Consider the following 14799-nt stretch of genomic DNA (forward strand, 5'->3'; position numbering starts at 1 on the left):
AGGGGGTCCCGAAACCCAAGCAATGGCCAAAAATAATAACACGGAGAAGAATTCCTGCGCAAAAAAATAGTAAGACAAACTAGCATCGCTCCCGGCAGCCGGCGTTACCTGGAGTAGGCGGGCGGTGGCCGCCGGAGCGATTACTCACAGCGTGGCGCACCCCACCCGCGGGCCGCTGAGCGGATTTTTCCGTGGGGGGTGTCAATGAGACCGGGGGGAGCTACTTACTGCTCTCCTCCTGGGCATCGCTCCTGCCCGCGGGCGGGACCCGCACAGGGCCCCGTCCCCGCTCACACGAGGGCCCATTGGCACCCCCGCCCACACGGGACCTCCCTCCTGAGGCCCCCCCCCAAGGTGCCCAGAGTAACCTCATCCCGCGCGAGTGGTACTACTGAGCCAGAGTGAGTGCCAGAAACTCCGTACTTCCAGCTTTTTCTCCGTCTTCCCTCCAGCAAAGCCTGGGCCCGAGGTTGCCTGCGGCGGACAGAGAGGCGGAATGCAGTGAGAGGGGGGCCTCCGGCCCGAGGCTAATGGGACCCGAGCGCCGATGGTGTGGAGCGAGTAGGGAGCGACTTTCAGGCCCCTGGGAATGAAGGAAGGCTGAAGATAGAAGGAGGTGGACCACTCAGTGGGGTGGCGGGACCACAACTGGGGTGCGGGTTGAAACAGACGATTTCGGGGGTAGACACGGGCCTGGACTGAGGGTCACAGGGGACACTGAAGGGGCACCCGGCCGAGAGCAGGGTGCAGGGAAGTGGGCGGGAATATGGAAACGGAGTTGGGGACGCCAGGTCCTTCATTGGGGGCGGGGAGCCTGGAACTGGCTGGGTTCGAATGGAAGGTCTCGGGCCGGTAGGGGTTGGGAAGGGGTTTCTGGGCCTCGGGACAGGGAGTGCGCGGTGTGCGGAGGGGCGGAGGCCGGACGGGTGGGGCGCGCGGTGCCCGCGGGCAGGCGGGCTGCGGAGAAGCCGGTGCGGGGCCCGCCGCTCCCCCCACCCCCGGGCCGGGGGCGGGGCCGGGCGGGGCCAGCGGCGCATTAGCGCCTTGTCAATTCGGCTGCTCAGACTTGCTCCGGCCTCCGCGCCCGCGCCCAGCGACGTGCGGGCTGCCCAGTCCGCACTCACTCCCGTCCCGCGCCGCCGCTGCCGCTGTCCGCCGCGCACCCCCGGCAGCGCCAGCCCGATGCCCGCCGGCCGCCTGGGCCCCGCCGCCCAATCCGCGCGGCGGCCGCCGCCGCTGCTGCCCCTACTGCTTCTCTGCGTCCTCGGGGCGCCGCGAGACGGATCAGGAGCCCGTGAGTACCGGGAGCCCTGCTCCTCCCTTCCCGCCTGGGCGGAGAGCTTGCGCCCTGGGGGCAGCCACGGGGGGGCGGGGGGGGAGGGAGCGCAGGCGCCACCTGGACGGCCCGGGAACAAAGGAAGGCGCCCCCGGCACGGCCCTCGGGGCGCCCTCACCTGCGGGGCGCACAGCGCAGCAGTCGACTGGCCCGAGGGTCCGGCTTCCGCGCCCGAGGCCTTACCTGGGCCGCGGGGCCGAGGACGCCCGGCCCGCCCCCGGAGTTTGGGGGGCCCGTGTGCTGGGACCCTCTGCATGCCGGGACTCGGCGGACGCACGCAACAGCGTCCGCGGATTCCGAGCCGCGGAGACCGCTGGGCACCGATCCTGGGCGGGGGCGCACGCGGAAGGCGCTCTGGGTGCCGGCCCCGAGCACCGCCCCCCCCCCCCCCGTGGAGGGATGAGCCCCGCGGGGAAGGCGGGGCGGGAGGGGGGCGGCTCTGGCCGCCTGGCGCGCGGCCCGGGGTCCCCGGGGACGCGCCTCTCCGCGGGCCGGCGCCGCCGCCCTCCCCCGGCGGGACACTGTGCGCGGGGGTCCGCGGAGTTTCATCCACCGGGGCCGCTCGGAACCGTTCCTGGCCGGGCTGCGCCGGGCTAGGAGCCTCCAGAGAGAGAAATCTTTGTGAGCCTGTGGGTGAGAGGGAGAGGAACCGGGAGTCAGCGAGTCAGGGCACCGTGGGCCCAGCTTTGGATAGGGGGGCCCCGGAAACCAACAGCCGGGCCGGCCACGGCCCCCCGCCCCGTCGGGAGCTCCTGGCCCCGGCACTCTCTGCCCCCTCAACCCATGCACACCCCCTCCAGGACACAGTCTCTACATCCAGACCAGCTTTGGGACACACCCAGAGACACACAAAGACACACTGGCTTGTGGCCCATCACTCTCGCCCTCAGAAGCACACACTGCATCCCAGATGCACATTCGCACACCATCAGGGCACACACACATTCCATCCCAGGCACACACACTTTCGTGGTCACACACTCATTGCTCAGGGGATATAACACAGGAGCACACACAGAGGCACAGCTGCCTGGGACACTCACAGTCACTCCACACCCATTCAGACACACCGGTTGCCCCGGGTGGACACACACTGCTGCCCAGGTTGCCCCACACTGCAAAGAGCTATTTGCAGGCTCACTGCGGTGCCCCTCCAGAGAGGGCAGGCTCCAGACACCCCCTAGGGGCACTTGCTGAAAACCCAGCAGCCCAGGGTGCCTGGGCAGGTGAGGGGGCTGCCCCAGGCCCTTCCCAGGTCTCTGACGACCTGTGAGTGGCAGTGTTTGTGTCAGGCTTTGTTTCCCAGCCGGTAGAGCAACAGGGAAGGTGGTGGTGGTGGTGGTGGTGGTGGTGTTCTTGTTGTGCATGTGTTTTTTCCTTTAAGGGGGAAGAAATTAAATAAAAGATTCTCACACCTCGGCAATATGTTTCTACTTACGGTGTGTCTTAGCACCTGACCAGCAAGCGGGTGGGTCGTAAAGTGTCTGTAGGTACCAGTGGAATGAGAGATGGGGACCCCTGTAGGAACCCAGGGATGGAGGCCACCCTCCTGTATTGCTTGCAGAGAATCTCACACTTTTCCCTTTTAAAACACATGGTGTTCCTTTTTAATAACAGCAGTGGCTCCAGATTGGGAAGTAGGGAAGGAAAAAACTTTTAAAGGCCTCAGTTCTGCAGGAACGGTGTGGAGGCAGGGATGTAGGGTGGGAGGGCTGTCCAAAAGACTAGCCCAGGGATCTGCTTTTGGGAGCCTTCTAGGAGACCCCCAAATCAAGCCAAAGGCTCCCCAACCTCAGTGGGCTGTTATTTGTGGAATGTGTGCATCCTGGTCCTGAGTGCCTTGGCCCATTATTTGGGGAGTGCAGAGCCAGCTTGGACCCCAGAGCTGGAAAGGGCTTTAATCCTAATAGTTCTTAGGCACTCTGGACCTTGTGATCTCATGTTATTAATCTCCCCAGCAGGTAGAATATATTTTCCTCCCATTTTATGGAAGAGGAAACTGAGAACAGGAGAGGGAAAGCCAATTGCCCAGGTACTCCAGCTGGGATTGGCACCCACAACCCAGGAGAAGAAGGCCTCACTCTGACCTTTCCTGTGGAGCTTGGAGGGGTGGGGGGCTGGCCTGTCCAGGCCCGCCTGGCCTTGCCCTCTCGCCCAGTCCCCCACCCAATCCTTGGAGGGCAGCTGCAGCTGCTGGCAGGCGGGCAATTTTAGTTCAGGCCAGGCGGGTGTGGCAGAGGGGCAGTGCCCCCCCTCAGCAGGACCCCCCAGAAAGTCCTTTCCTGACCAGGATATGAATATGGGGGGGTAGGAGGGATGTGACCCATCCCCCAGGACTGGGAGTGGACTTGGGGTCCCTGCTGGGGGTGGGGGCAGGCAGGAAGTGGTGGGTGGGCCGGGGCAGAGATGCTGGCACGCCCGAGTTCATGCCGGAGGAATTCCGAATTAGCTAGCGGCTGGCTGCCTGGGACCTCCGGGGCGGCCCCCTCTCCCTGCCGCGCCCCGCCCCCACCCCCGCCTCCTAGGCTCTGGCCCGCTCAGCCGGCTCCTTCGCACGGACGCTGAGACCTCCGGAGAGCCCTGGGCCAAGCCTCAAACGCAACTGTGATCCTAGGCTCCAGCAAGACATGGCCCTCAAAATTGCCCCCCAAAATTGTCAGGGCTGGCCCCTGGAACCGTGTCCACCCGACCTCTTCCATCTGAGGCAGTGAAAGACAGCCGCTGGCTTTGGGGGGGGGGGCATCCCAGGGGGCCAGGATGATCCTGTCCTTGGCTGCCATCTCAAGGAAGCTGGGCTGCCCTCCCCTCTGCCCCTCTGCCCCTCTGTAGTCCCTTAATGTTGCCTGGGAATCCTTTAAAAATGTAAATCCCTCCCCTGTTCAGAACTCTGGAATACTCCCTGCCAGTCAGGCCCCTGTTGATCTCCTAGACCTCATTTCCTACTATTTTTGCCCCAGAACTTTTGTACTTGTGGCTCCCGCTGCCTGGATACTCTCTCCTACATATTTTCATGACTACTTCTTTCACTTTATTCACATCTCAGCTCAAATGCCACCTCCCTAGACAGGCCTCCTGGGCCATTGAGCTGCACTACTGACTCATGCTTTACTTTCTCCCTATTTATCCTCTCAGATATTTTGTTCTTTTTGCTGCTGCTCTCTTGGATTCAAGGCCCACAAGGGCAGGAATCTTGGGTATCTTGGTCACCACAGTGCCTCCAGCTCCTGGCACACTGTAGGTGATCAGTGAAGGAAGGATTGAACAAGTGAGTGAATGAATCCCCACAACTGCTCTTGGTGGAGGGAGAGGCTCCTTCCCAGAGACTCAGAGAAGTAAAGGGCCTGGACCAAACTTCCACAGTGAGCTGGGGACATTCGAACAGAAGTTAGCCTGGCTTTAAAGTCCCATAGGGATGTCCTGATGACAATACTTTTACTCCTCTCAAACAACTGCATGTGTTTGACACCATGATGCTCACTTCTCAGGGGCGTGGACTGTAAGTACTCTCCCCTTTCTCTGGCCCTTGGTTTCCCTGTGGGTAAAACAATCTCCTCTTAGGTTCTGATCTCCAGAAGAGGGAGCCCTGGGCTGCCCCCAACTGGCCAGCAGGAGGAGAAGCATCAATCACTTTGTCCTTGAGGCCCAGTGCTCAGCACCTAATTTAAAGAACCAAGTTTAGGAAGCCACTTCCCAGAATCTGATCATCACAATGGCCCAGGGCACCAGGAACTTTCTTGTTCCCATTTTGCAGTCAAGTCCTTTTGAATGGTAGTTGGGGGCCTAGAGCTTGCCCCAGCCACCTTCCATTCCAGCACAGAGCAGGACTTTAGAGACAAGTCTGGGTTTGAATAGTGTGCCCTTCCCTCAGTCAGTGATTTTAGGCAGGGGACTTAATCTCTCAGGGCCTTGTTTTTTTTTTAATCCATAAAAGAGCAAGATTTTCATAGGGAATCCTCCCCACAGAGACACCTACTGTGTGTGAGACCCTGGAGATATGAGAGCAAAAACTCACAATAATTTATTTCTAATTGCCAAAAATAAAATGAAATTTTAAAAAAGTAGAGTATAGGGTTTTTCAGAACGGTATGCAAAGCAAGAGTGACTTGAATGTGAGTAGGCATTTGTGCCTAAGGTTTGTAACCACTCAGAACCTTGAGTAGGTCAGTGATGAAGTGGCTTGGATGAACTAACTGAACCTCCGTTTCCTTATCTATAAAATGGGGATAATAGTAAAGATCGCCTTTGCAGGACTGTCATGAGTCCTGGAGGTCCTAGCATGGTGGGGATTCAGGGCAGCTCTATCCCAGGCCTGATAGGCCCTCTTCTCTGACCCCAGACACGGCTGTGATCAGTCCCCAGGACCCCACACTCCTCATCGGCTCCTCCCTTCAGGCCACCTGCTCAGTGCACGGGGACCTGCAGGGCCCCACTGCAGAGGGCCTCTACTGGACCCTCAACGGGCGCCGCCTGCCCCCCGAGCTCTCCCGAATGCTCAATGCCTCCACCCTGGCCCTCGCCCTGGCCAACCTCAACGGATCCAGGCAGCAGTCAGGGGACAACCTCGTGTGCCATGCTCCAGACGGCAGCATCCTAGCAGGCTCCTGCCTCTATGTTGGCCGTAAGTGGCTTCCAGGACGCTTGGGTAGCTTTTGGGAGCAGCATCTCCCTCTGGAGAGGGGCATGAATCATGGGCCCTCTGGCCCAGGACTGGATGGTGGGCATACACACTTGCACGGATTGAGAGGTATGGGCCTCTGGGTGGGAATGAAACCCTGGAGACCCCCCCCCCCACCATGGTCCCCAAGAGAGCTCATGCAGGGGATCATGCCAACATCCACCCTGTCCGCCCTCCTTCCACTCCAAGGTGGGGCTGGCTGGAGACCAGCAGCTCCTCCACCTGTCCACAGCCGGTCCAGACCCTCAGCCCCTGAACCTCCTCCCCAGTGCCCCCAGAGAAACCCTTCAACATCAGTTGCTGGTCCAAGAACATGAAGGACCTGACATGCCGCTGGACACCGGGGGCCCATGGGGAGACCTTCCTCCACACGAACTACTCCCTGAAGTACAAGCTGAGGTTGGTGATGGCCCTCGGTGACATGTGTCCCAGCCTGGCTGTGAGGCTTTTGCCAAGCCTGCCTGCCTGCCCTCAGAGCCCAGTGTCCTGTCTGTACTCTGGGACTGCCCTAGTGAGGTTTGAGGCCCTTAAGGAACCCTCATGTGTCCTCACCCCCCCTGCCCCCGCAGGTGGTATGGGCAGGACAACACGTGTGAGGAGTACCACACGGTGGGACCCCACTCCTGCCACATCCCCAAGGACTTGGCCCTCTTTACCCCCTACGAGATCTGGGTGGAAGCCACCAACAGGCTGGGCTCGGCCCGCTCAGATGTGCTCACACTGGACATCCTGGATGTGGGTGAGGCACCCCCCAGGGGGAGATCCTATCCCCACCTCAGCCCAGTCATGGCTATATCTCTGGTCCAACCCTGCTGGTTGGGGCAGGGAGTACCCATCAGTCCCCAGCTCCCTGAATCAGCCAGAATCAGTCCACTCTTCAGAGAACACCTGGCCTGGCCCCCTCCTCCTCCAAGCCCAGGTGTGTTGGAGGGCACTCACCCCCCCAGGTGGGAGGAGGTGTCCAGGTCTGAAGCACCCCAGGAAACCACAGCCTGGAGCTGCGGGGTGGGGGGTGGGGGGCAGGCAAGAGGCAGGAAATGGATGATCTGCAGCAGAATTGGGCCTAATCTAATTAGGGTGTTTCTCAGCCCTGAGCAGGCCTGTGTCTTAACCCATTCGGGTCCCTCATCGAGGCCTCAGGGGGAGAGCCAGCTCTCCCTGCTTCCCACAGGGCTCCCAGAAGGATCCCAGATCTATCCTGGCTTGGAGCCACCCCCACCCCAGCCTGCTTCACGATTCACTTCCTTAAGTCTTGAAGCTGCGGTGGGCATGTTCTCAGCTTCAGTTGTCCCTCTGCACCCAGCAAGGCTGTCATACTGAGGACCTTTGTAAGGTGGAAAGGAGTTGGAGGTGGGTGGTGATGGCCCCCTGGGAATAGTAATCATAATAACAATAATAATATCATCATCGGCAAGACAGTGTCTGCTTTTACAGAATTCTCTGAAGATAGGATTATGTTTCTCCTGTCACAGATAATAATGGTGATAACAACAACATTAATTGAGTGCTTCTAGGCGCTGAGTGTTTCCTGAATATTGTCTAATGTTATCCACCCATCCTCGAGGTAGGGGGGGTGGGGGAGAACGGAAGCAGGTGCCACCTAAGCCACCTGCTCCGGGATTTGAACCCAGACAGGGGCCAGCCAGGTCCCAGGAGCCAGTGGCAAAGCCCCGTCCCACTCCGTCCGGCAGTGACCACCGATCCCCCGCCCGATGTTCACGTGAGCCGAGTCGGGGGCCTGGAGGACCAGCTGAGCGTGCGCTGGGTTTCCCCGCCCGCCCTCAAGGACTTCCTCTTCCAAGCCAAGTACCAGATCCGCTACCGTGTGGAGGACAGTGTGGATTGGAAGGTGTCCACCCCCCCCCGCCCCCGCCCCACTCCTGGCCACGCCCTGGCCACGCCCTGGCCTCTGACCCTGCCCTTGCCGCCCAGGTGGTGGACGACGTGAGCAACCAGACCTCCTGCCGCCTGGCAGGCCTGAAGCCAGGCACCGTCTACTTCGTGCAAGTGCGCTGCAACCCCTTTGGCATCTATGGCTCCAAAAAGGCAGGGATCTGGAGCGAGTGGAGCCACCCCACGGCTGCCTCCACCCCCCGTAGTGGTGAGCACTCAACACGGCTGGGTGGGTATGGGACCAGCCTTAAACCAGCCTGGGCTTGGGCTTTTGTTTTCTTGTTTTGTTTTTGTTTTTCCAGGACAGCAGAGGTCTCAGACTGGTGGCCCCTAGGTGAAATTTGGTCCCTGGATCTATCCTTTGAAAAAACAAACATCCCCCCCCCCCATTTGATCTACTTGCAGACATTTAAAAACAGAAGTTTTAACACAAATATCCTAGATTCCCTACAAAAATTGTGTAGAAAATGTAACAGGACTCAGCCAGCATTGCTCCATCAGCAAAGGCTGCCCCTTCATGCTGGGTCTTCTCTCTCCAGTTGCCTCATTTCCAACTGGCCCATTTCACCGACCTTTACCCCCTCCCTAACCCCTAAGGGCAAATGAGTTTGAGACCCTTGCTTCCTAGGCTGATGGGCTGTCAACTCTCCCTCTAATGGGCCTCAGCTTCCCTTTCTGACCCAGGTAGGGGACTAGGGATGATCAGGGGCCTAGGTCTGGCTCCCCTTGATATCTGGGGTTCCTCTGAGCCCATGGACTTCCTTTCTCTCCTTTGTGAAATGATATGAAATCTGTTACTTGAAATATCTGGCTTCAGCTTACCCTTCTGGAAAGTGGGGATGATAATGACTCCTGTCTCAGGCTATTGTGCAGGTGAGATGCCATAACCCATGGAAAGTGCCCTCATAATGAGCATCACATAAGGCTCCCTTCCCCTACTCCCCCCATGGTTCCACCCCAAAGTAGGCCCCCTTTTCTCAGGTGAAGACACTTTGGCCTCCGGAGGTTTAGCCAGCCCCCAAGGTCACACACAGATCTGAGCTCAATTTGCTGGAAGTCCAGCCCACACTTGCTCCTGGGATAATGGGGAAACCATGGCCCAGAGAGGGTCTCAGAACCAGGGAGGGGCAGAACCTAGCTCCAGCTAGCTTCCCAGCTCTCACTGTGGGGCCCTCCAGGTTCTGGGGTGGGCGGGAGCTAGAGACCAGGAGGGGCTGAGCCTTGGCCCCTGCTCGTGCCCAGCACCTGCGATTCTTGCACGGGAGCCAGCAGGCGGCTGTGTCTGCAGAGGAGGCTGGGGAGGCTAGGGGAGGCCAGCAGGGGCCTGTGCTGTGCCAGGGCCTGTCAGCGGGTCCCCTGTGTTATTTATGACGTGAGGCCGATGTCCTTATCCGTGGGCCTGTCCAGGGCTGGCTGAGTCCAGCAGCTGGACCCGAAGGCAGGCCTCCCACCTGGATCTCCCATCCGCTTCTAGTCCCAGGGACTCCTGCTCCCACGGGCTACCTCCTTTCAATTCTGTCACTCTCTTTCCTTCTGTCTCTCTTTCTTGGTTTGTGTCCCTACATGCCCAGGCTCTGTTCCCCCACTTTCTCCACCCCTCCTCCCCCCTCTGAATCTCCTTGGCTGACCCCCATGGCTTTGGCCCCCCTACATCTCCGTCTCTGCCTCTGTATCTCTCTCCCTCTCTGCTCCCTGCTCTGTCTCTGAGTCTCATCCCTCCGGGCTTGGCCTCTCACCTTCTCCCCCATCTCCTAACACTCACACCTGGCTCAGGCCACAGGAATCGGGTTCCTGGAGATGTGGAGGAGGAGCCCCTTCCTTCCCCTACTCCCCACCTCCTCAGGGGCGCAGCTCAGCTGCTGGGCTGGGCGGTGGGGAGGACGCGGTCTTGGAGAAATGGGGGGAGGTGCCCGAGGTCTGTCGCACCGGGACCCTCCCTCCGCTGCCCGCGCGCGCCCTCTGTCGGGCGCGCCCTAACGCTGCCGCTTCGCCCTCAGAGCGTCCGGGCCCGGGCGGCGGGGCCTGCGAGCCGAGGGGCGGAGAGCCGAGCTCGGGGCCCGTGCGGCGCGAGCTCAAGCAGTTCCTGGGCTGGCTCAAGAAGCACGCATACTGCTCGAACCTCAGTTTCCGCCTCTATGACCAGTGGCGTGCTTGGATGCAGAAGTCGCACAAGACCCGAAATCAGGTAGGAAGGAGGGACCCGTGGGCGAAGGATGAGGGGTGGGGCGAGGAGGTGGGTTCCTAGCCCCCCCCCCACACCACCACCTTCCTTCTAAGCACAGGACGAGGGGATCTTGCCCTCGGGCAGACGAAGCACGTCGAGAGGTAAGGGGGGCCCAGGTGGGTGGGTAATGGTGAGATAAGGGCCTTCCCGGTGGCCAATAGGCCAGTGGGCCCCTCACTCTCTGGACCACAGGCCAATGCTCTAACCGCTGAGCCAAACTGGCCAGGACTGGCCCCTCACTCTCATCCTTCAGTTTATCAGCATTTACTTAGCACCAATTGTGCACCTGGTCCTGTGACTTTTAATCTAGTAAGAGCACCCAACTCCTTAAAAATATCCGAAGTGGAACATTTGGAATGAATAAACATGCTAGTCCAAGTTAGCATGTTTGAGTGCCTACTGCATGCTGGGCCTTTGCCAAAGGCTTTACCTGCAGAACACACCCTGGGATGGATAGATACTTACTTCTTAGAACCAAGGCCCAGGGAGAGGCAGTACCCTGCCCAAGGTCACCCAGCTGAAAGTGGTGGGGCAAGGATCTGAACAGGAGGGGAGGGGTGGGGGGATAAGGGGGTTCCTTAATTGCTCTGTAGTGGCCTCTTGTAGGCTCCCTGCTTAGCCTGGCTTCATCTCTGCCTGCAGGTCCTGCCAGATAAGCTCTAGGGGCTGGGGGCCACCATCCCTGCTTCATGAAGACCCAGGGCTGCAACCAGACTGAGGCCACCTCTGTACCCTCACCTCATGGTGCCTGAGCACCCTTGGCAGGAGCTGGAGTGGCACTCTGAGTTCCAAGGATCACATCTCTGGCATCCATGTGAGGCCAACCCTTGGGTGCCATTGGGTGTGTGTGAGGGTTGGCCAAGCTGCCCAGAACCCCTGCCAGGGCTGAGGGTGAATAAGAGTCATTACTTCCCTCACCCAGGATCCCTCCAAAGAATCTTTTTAAATAAACGAGCTACTTAGGTTCCCTGACTGTGAACATGAGTTTGGGGCTGTAGAGGCCTGGGGTGGGGCATAAGGGCTTCTAATGATCCTTTGCAATTGAAATCCTTGCCTCCCAGAATTTCAGACTCTCCCCAGAATTGGAACTATCTGGTTCTAAACTTCTTGTAGAGTGTGATTCAAAACACCAGAGTTTCATCAGTGTATGGGGGGAGGGAGTCTTTCACCCTCCATCCCTGCCCCCGTGGGACCCCTCTACAGGTATACACACCCCAGGATGCAGAGACAGTAGAACAGCTGCAGATGAAGGGTTCTTTATTGTGGGAGGTGTGGCTTGACCTCATCCAGCTAGCAGTCAGAGCTGGGTGCCACCCAACCTATTTCCCATCTCCCTCAGCGGGTCCCTGGGAAGTCTCCATCACTCAGCAGATTCTGCATCAAACCTGAAGTCCTGGAGAACCTCGTTGATGGCTTCCATGGTTTTAATTACCCTATAGGAGCGGATGGGAACTATAAATAAAACCCAGATAGGGCAAATTAGTCTCCACTGCACAGCTCTGAGAGGGCTGTGGCAAGCCCTGGGCCCTCCAGCCCGCCACCAAGCTTTCAGGCAACATCAGTGGCCAGGAGGACCATTTGAGTGCCTGGCAGCAGAGGTGGTCCTGTAGCTCCTATAGGTCACAGTGGGCAGAGAGAAAAGACCATCTTGGGTGGGTGTATGCCATCAGCAGGGTATACAGTGTGACTGTGGTGATGTCAAGGGGGTGTGCATGTGTGTGTGCTTGGGGGAGTTAGGGCAGGAATGTGCAGGTGCTTGGTGGGGCCTGGGTGACTGTGTCCAAGATGTGCAGCTGTCCCAGAAATGAGTAGCAAGTCTGGTGTGGAAATAAATGGAGGGTGTGTGCACTGAGTTGTGTGTCTGGGAGTCATGAGGTGTGGACTCTGTTGTGCATATCCTTAGCGTTGTGTGCAGGTCCAGAGGGTCTGACAGTGCCAGCCGAAGGCATACCTGGCTAGGAGTGTGTGCCTGGCCCGTGTGCAAATCTAACATGGCCAGCCCACTGGGAAGAGGCACTCACTTCATCTTCAGCTGGGACAACTGTAGCGTGTCTTCCTGCCCTGTGAGCTCTGGCGCCCCCATCAGTTGCAGTAGGGCCACCTAGTGCAGAGGGGTGGGGAATGGGGGACAGCAGGTAGGATATCAAAGCAAGCAGAGGCCACTCTCTGCCCCACCCCAAAACACACACCAGTTAGAGACAACCAGAAAGGCAGCCAAGGGGTGGGTCCATGGTGGGGAGTAGGCAGGGTGCTGCTTTGCGGGGGAATAGCAGCCAGGTATAGGCTGCAGGGGCACAGTAGGTGGGGCCTCACAGTCTCGGGGGGGGGGGGGGGGGGAGACAGGACGCTATAATTCTAGGGTAGTAGTAGGCCAAAAACCTAGATTGGGATATAGGAAGTGTGGGTGGCTTGGAAATCCCAGTCTAGAATGTGATATGGGTATGGCTTCGCATGGACTAAGCCTGGGAATGGTGTATCTCAGCCAGGACTGGCTGTAGAGGCAGAGTATGTGGAGTCTTGTAACTTTAGGGAAGGAATAGGTCCAGAACTGAGGCTAGGGGACCCGACTGAACCCCTCCCCTTCCAGAAGCAAGGAGTTGAGGACAGGACCTGAAGCATTAAGAAGAGCCTGAGGGGAGGCACCGTTGTGGGGACAGAGGTGGGAGCAGGACACGATACACTGGGGGCAGGGACTAGGATGGATGGACTAGACAAGTTTGGGGACTAAAAGCCTGGAATGAAACCTGGTGGACAGGTAGAGACCAGGAGGCCGAAGAATCACAAATGAAGCCTTAATGGAAGATTGAAGTGGGGTAGAAAGTGGTGGGGTCTGGGGTTCTGGGAGCGAGGTTTTGGGGGACTGGAATCTTCTGGCCCTTCACCCACGTGGTGCGGAGTAGACCCAGCAGGCCACCGAAAGAGAGTCTAGGTTTGGAGTAGGGGGCAGGGCCTCACCGTTGCCAGGCGTGTCTGCTCCAGCTGCTGTAGGCTGCGCACGTGGTTCGCGAGCAGCGGTTGTGCTCTGGGGCCAGCCAACTCAGCCTCCACCGCCAGCACCTCCCGCGAGGTGGCGTCGAAGGCCTGGGTCACCTCGTGCACTGTGATCTGGTAGCGCGGGAAGTCGTATGGCGGGCCGCTGCGCAGGTACTGGCGGTGGCCTCTGCGGCAGGGGGCGCCCTGAGGCTACACTCTCAGGCTCTGCACCCACATCGGCCACCTGAAAGCCCCCGCCCCTCCCCATTAAGCGTCCCTGGACCGGTGTGGAGGACGCTGATTCCTGCAGAAGAACCAGAGACAGCCCCTCTGCTGTGCTTGGGGAAGAGAGAGACATCCCGCAGAGTGGGACGTCTGGAAGTGGGAAGGTACTCTGGGTCCTCTCGTAAACGCCCAGCCTCGGCCAATGCTGCTACACCAGAAGACAGCTCTGCCCCCAGCACACCCACCTCCGGAGCAGGCAGGGGACTGAAACCTGAGACCCCTGCTGGTCCTCTGTGCTGGCACTTACTCTTCCAGGCGGCGGAAGGCCTGCGCACGTTCAGCCTGCAACTGGTGGATGCGCTGCACCAGCGCCCGGATCGGGGCATCTTTCTACGGAGCAGAAAACAAGGCTGGGCATGAATTCTGTATCACCCCCCCCCCCCCCCCCCCCGGCGACTGGTCCTACTCGGTTCTGGGCTCACCCAAGGCCACGTCGGTTCCTCGAGCTCTGGGTCTCCTCTGGCTGCCGCAGCTTCGGACACGGTGGGGACGGCAGACTCATCCACGGTCTCAGCAGTGATCATGACTGCGCAGTCCTGGCCACACCCGGGGGGTTGCTCTGCTGCGGTATGCGCCCCCTGTAGGCCCGGAGGCCTCGGGGCCCCGGCTGGTGACTGGCCAAACGGGAAACCTGGAGACCCAGAATAGGGAGGGGAGACTAGGGGCTTCTCAGCCCTGACAACTACCAACCCCACCCTTCTACTAGCTCTCGCCCAGCACCTTTCTTCTTTCATTTTAATTTTAGTGTACATCTCCGAGTATAGCAAGGTTATCCCTCGGTTTATAGGTTTATGTGCTTATGTCAACACGGACTTCTTCCATCCATGTAACGTCCTCACAAGGAAACCGATATGCGTCACATAGTGCCACAAGGCTGTGACAAGAGTGGGATTTTAACGCAGTTTGACAATAGACTCAAGTTGTTCCAGGTGACTAGCAGACTCTGGCTGTGTCAACACCTCATAAATGATCTGAAGGGAGGAGCCTGGGAGCAGGGGTGAGGCCAAATAGGGCCTCATATAAACCTGAGGTGGCTTCTAAGCTTTCTGCTGGAAATTCACCACTTAGTTTGAGCTGAGCAGCTTCCTTCTCCTGAGCTGGAAATGGGGAAGATTGTTAAATGGTGGTGGCCTGGTCTAGGGAGGAGGGGGTGTAGTTTGACAGGGATTTGGTTTGGAGCGGCAGATTCTAGCCTTTAGCTGGCACTACAGGTGTCAGCTATTCTTAGACATTTTCCAGGCCCCACTTGTCCCAAGCAAGCATAGCCTTCGCAGGGCATCCTATGCATAACCCTCACCTGATTTGCAGAAGCATCAAAGTCTTAAACCACAAAGACCTACCTTTTCAAAATCACTGGTCTCAGGAGGGGCCCATGTGTTTCTAAGATTCAAAATTGAGAACAGTTTTACAAGG

General features: G+C 58.8%; 2 protein-coding genes across 2 annotated transcripts; one reads left to right on the forward strand and one right to left on the reverse strand.

The window, feature by feature from the left end:
* Positions 1-1017: 1017 nt before the first annotated feature.
* CRLF1 (cytokine receptor like factor 1) lies at positions 1018-11107 on the forward strand. The gene is made up of 9 exons (XM_036281984.1): positions 1018-1294; positions 5673-5954; positions 6281-6410; positions 6581-6750; positions 7703-7860; positions 7944-8112; positions 9902-10089; positions 10187-10229; positions 10771-11107. Exons 1-9 carry the CDS (start codon positions 1183-1185, stop codon positions 10782-10784), a joined length of 1266 nt encoding a protein of 421 aa, XP_036137877.1. The 5' UTR covers positions 1018-1182; the 3' UTR covers positions 10785-11107.
* A 266-nt stretch (positions 11108-11373) lies between these two features.
* On the reverse strand, positions 11374-13976 carry REX1BD (required for excision 1-B domain containing). The gene is made up of 5 exons (XM_036281989.1): positions 13809-13976; positions 13634-13716; positions 13084-13288; positions 12150-12229; positions 11374-11561 (listed from the first exon to the last, which is right to left on the reverse strand). Exons 1-5 carry the CDS (start codon positions 13908-13910, stop codon positions 11489-11491), a joined length of 543 nt encoding a protein of 180 aa, XP_036137882.1. The 5' UTR covers positions 13911-13976; the 3' UTR covers positions 11374-11488.
* Between the last annotated feature and the right edge of the window lie 823 nt (positions 13977-14799).

Source organism: Molossus molossus, unplaced genomic scaffold, assembly GCF_014108415.1.
Source record: "Molossus molossus isolate mMolMol1 unplaced genomic scaffold, mMolMol1.p scaffold_m16_p_4, whole genome shotgun sequence".
Classification (NCBI taxonomy): domain Eukaryota; kingdom Metazoa; phylum Chordata; class Mammalia; order Chiroptera; family Molossidae; genus Molossus; species Molossus molossus.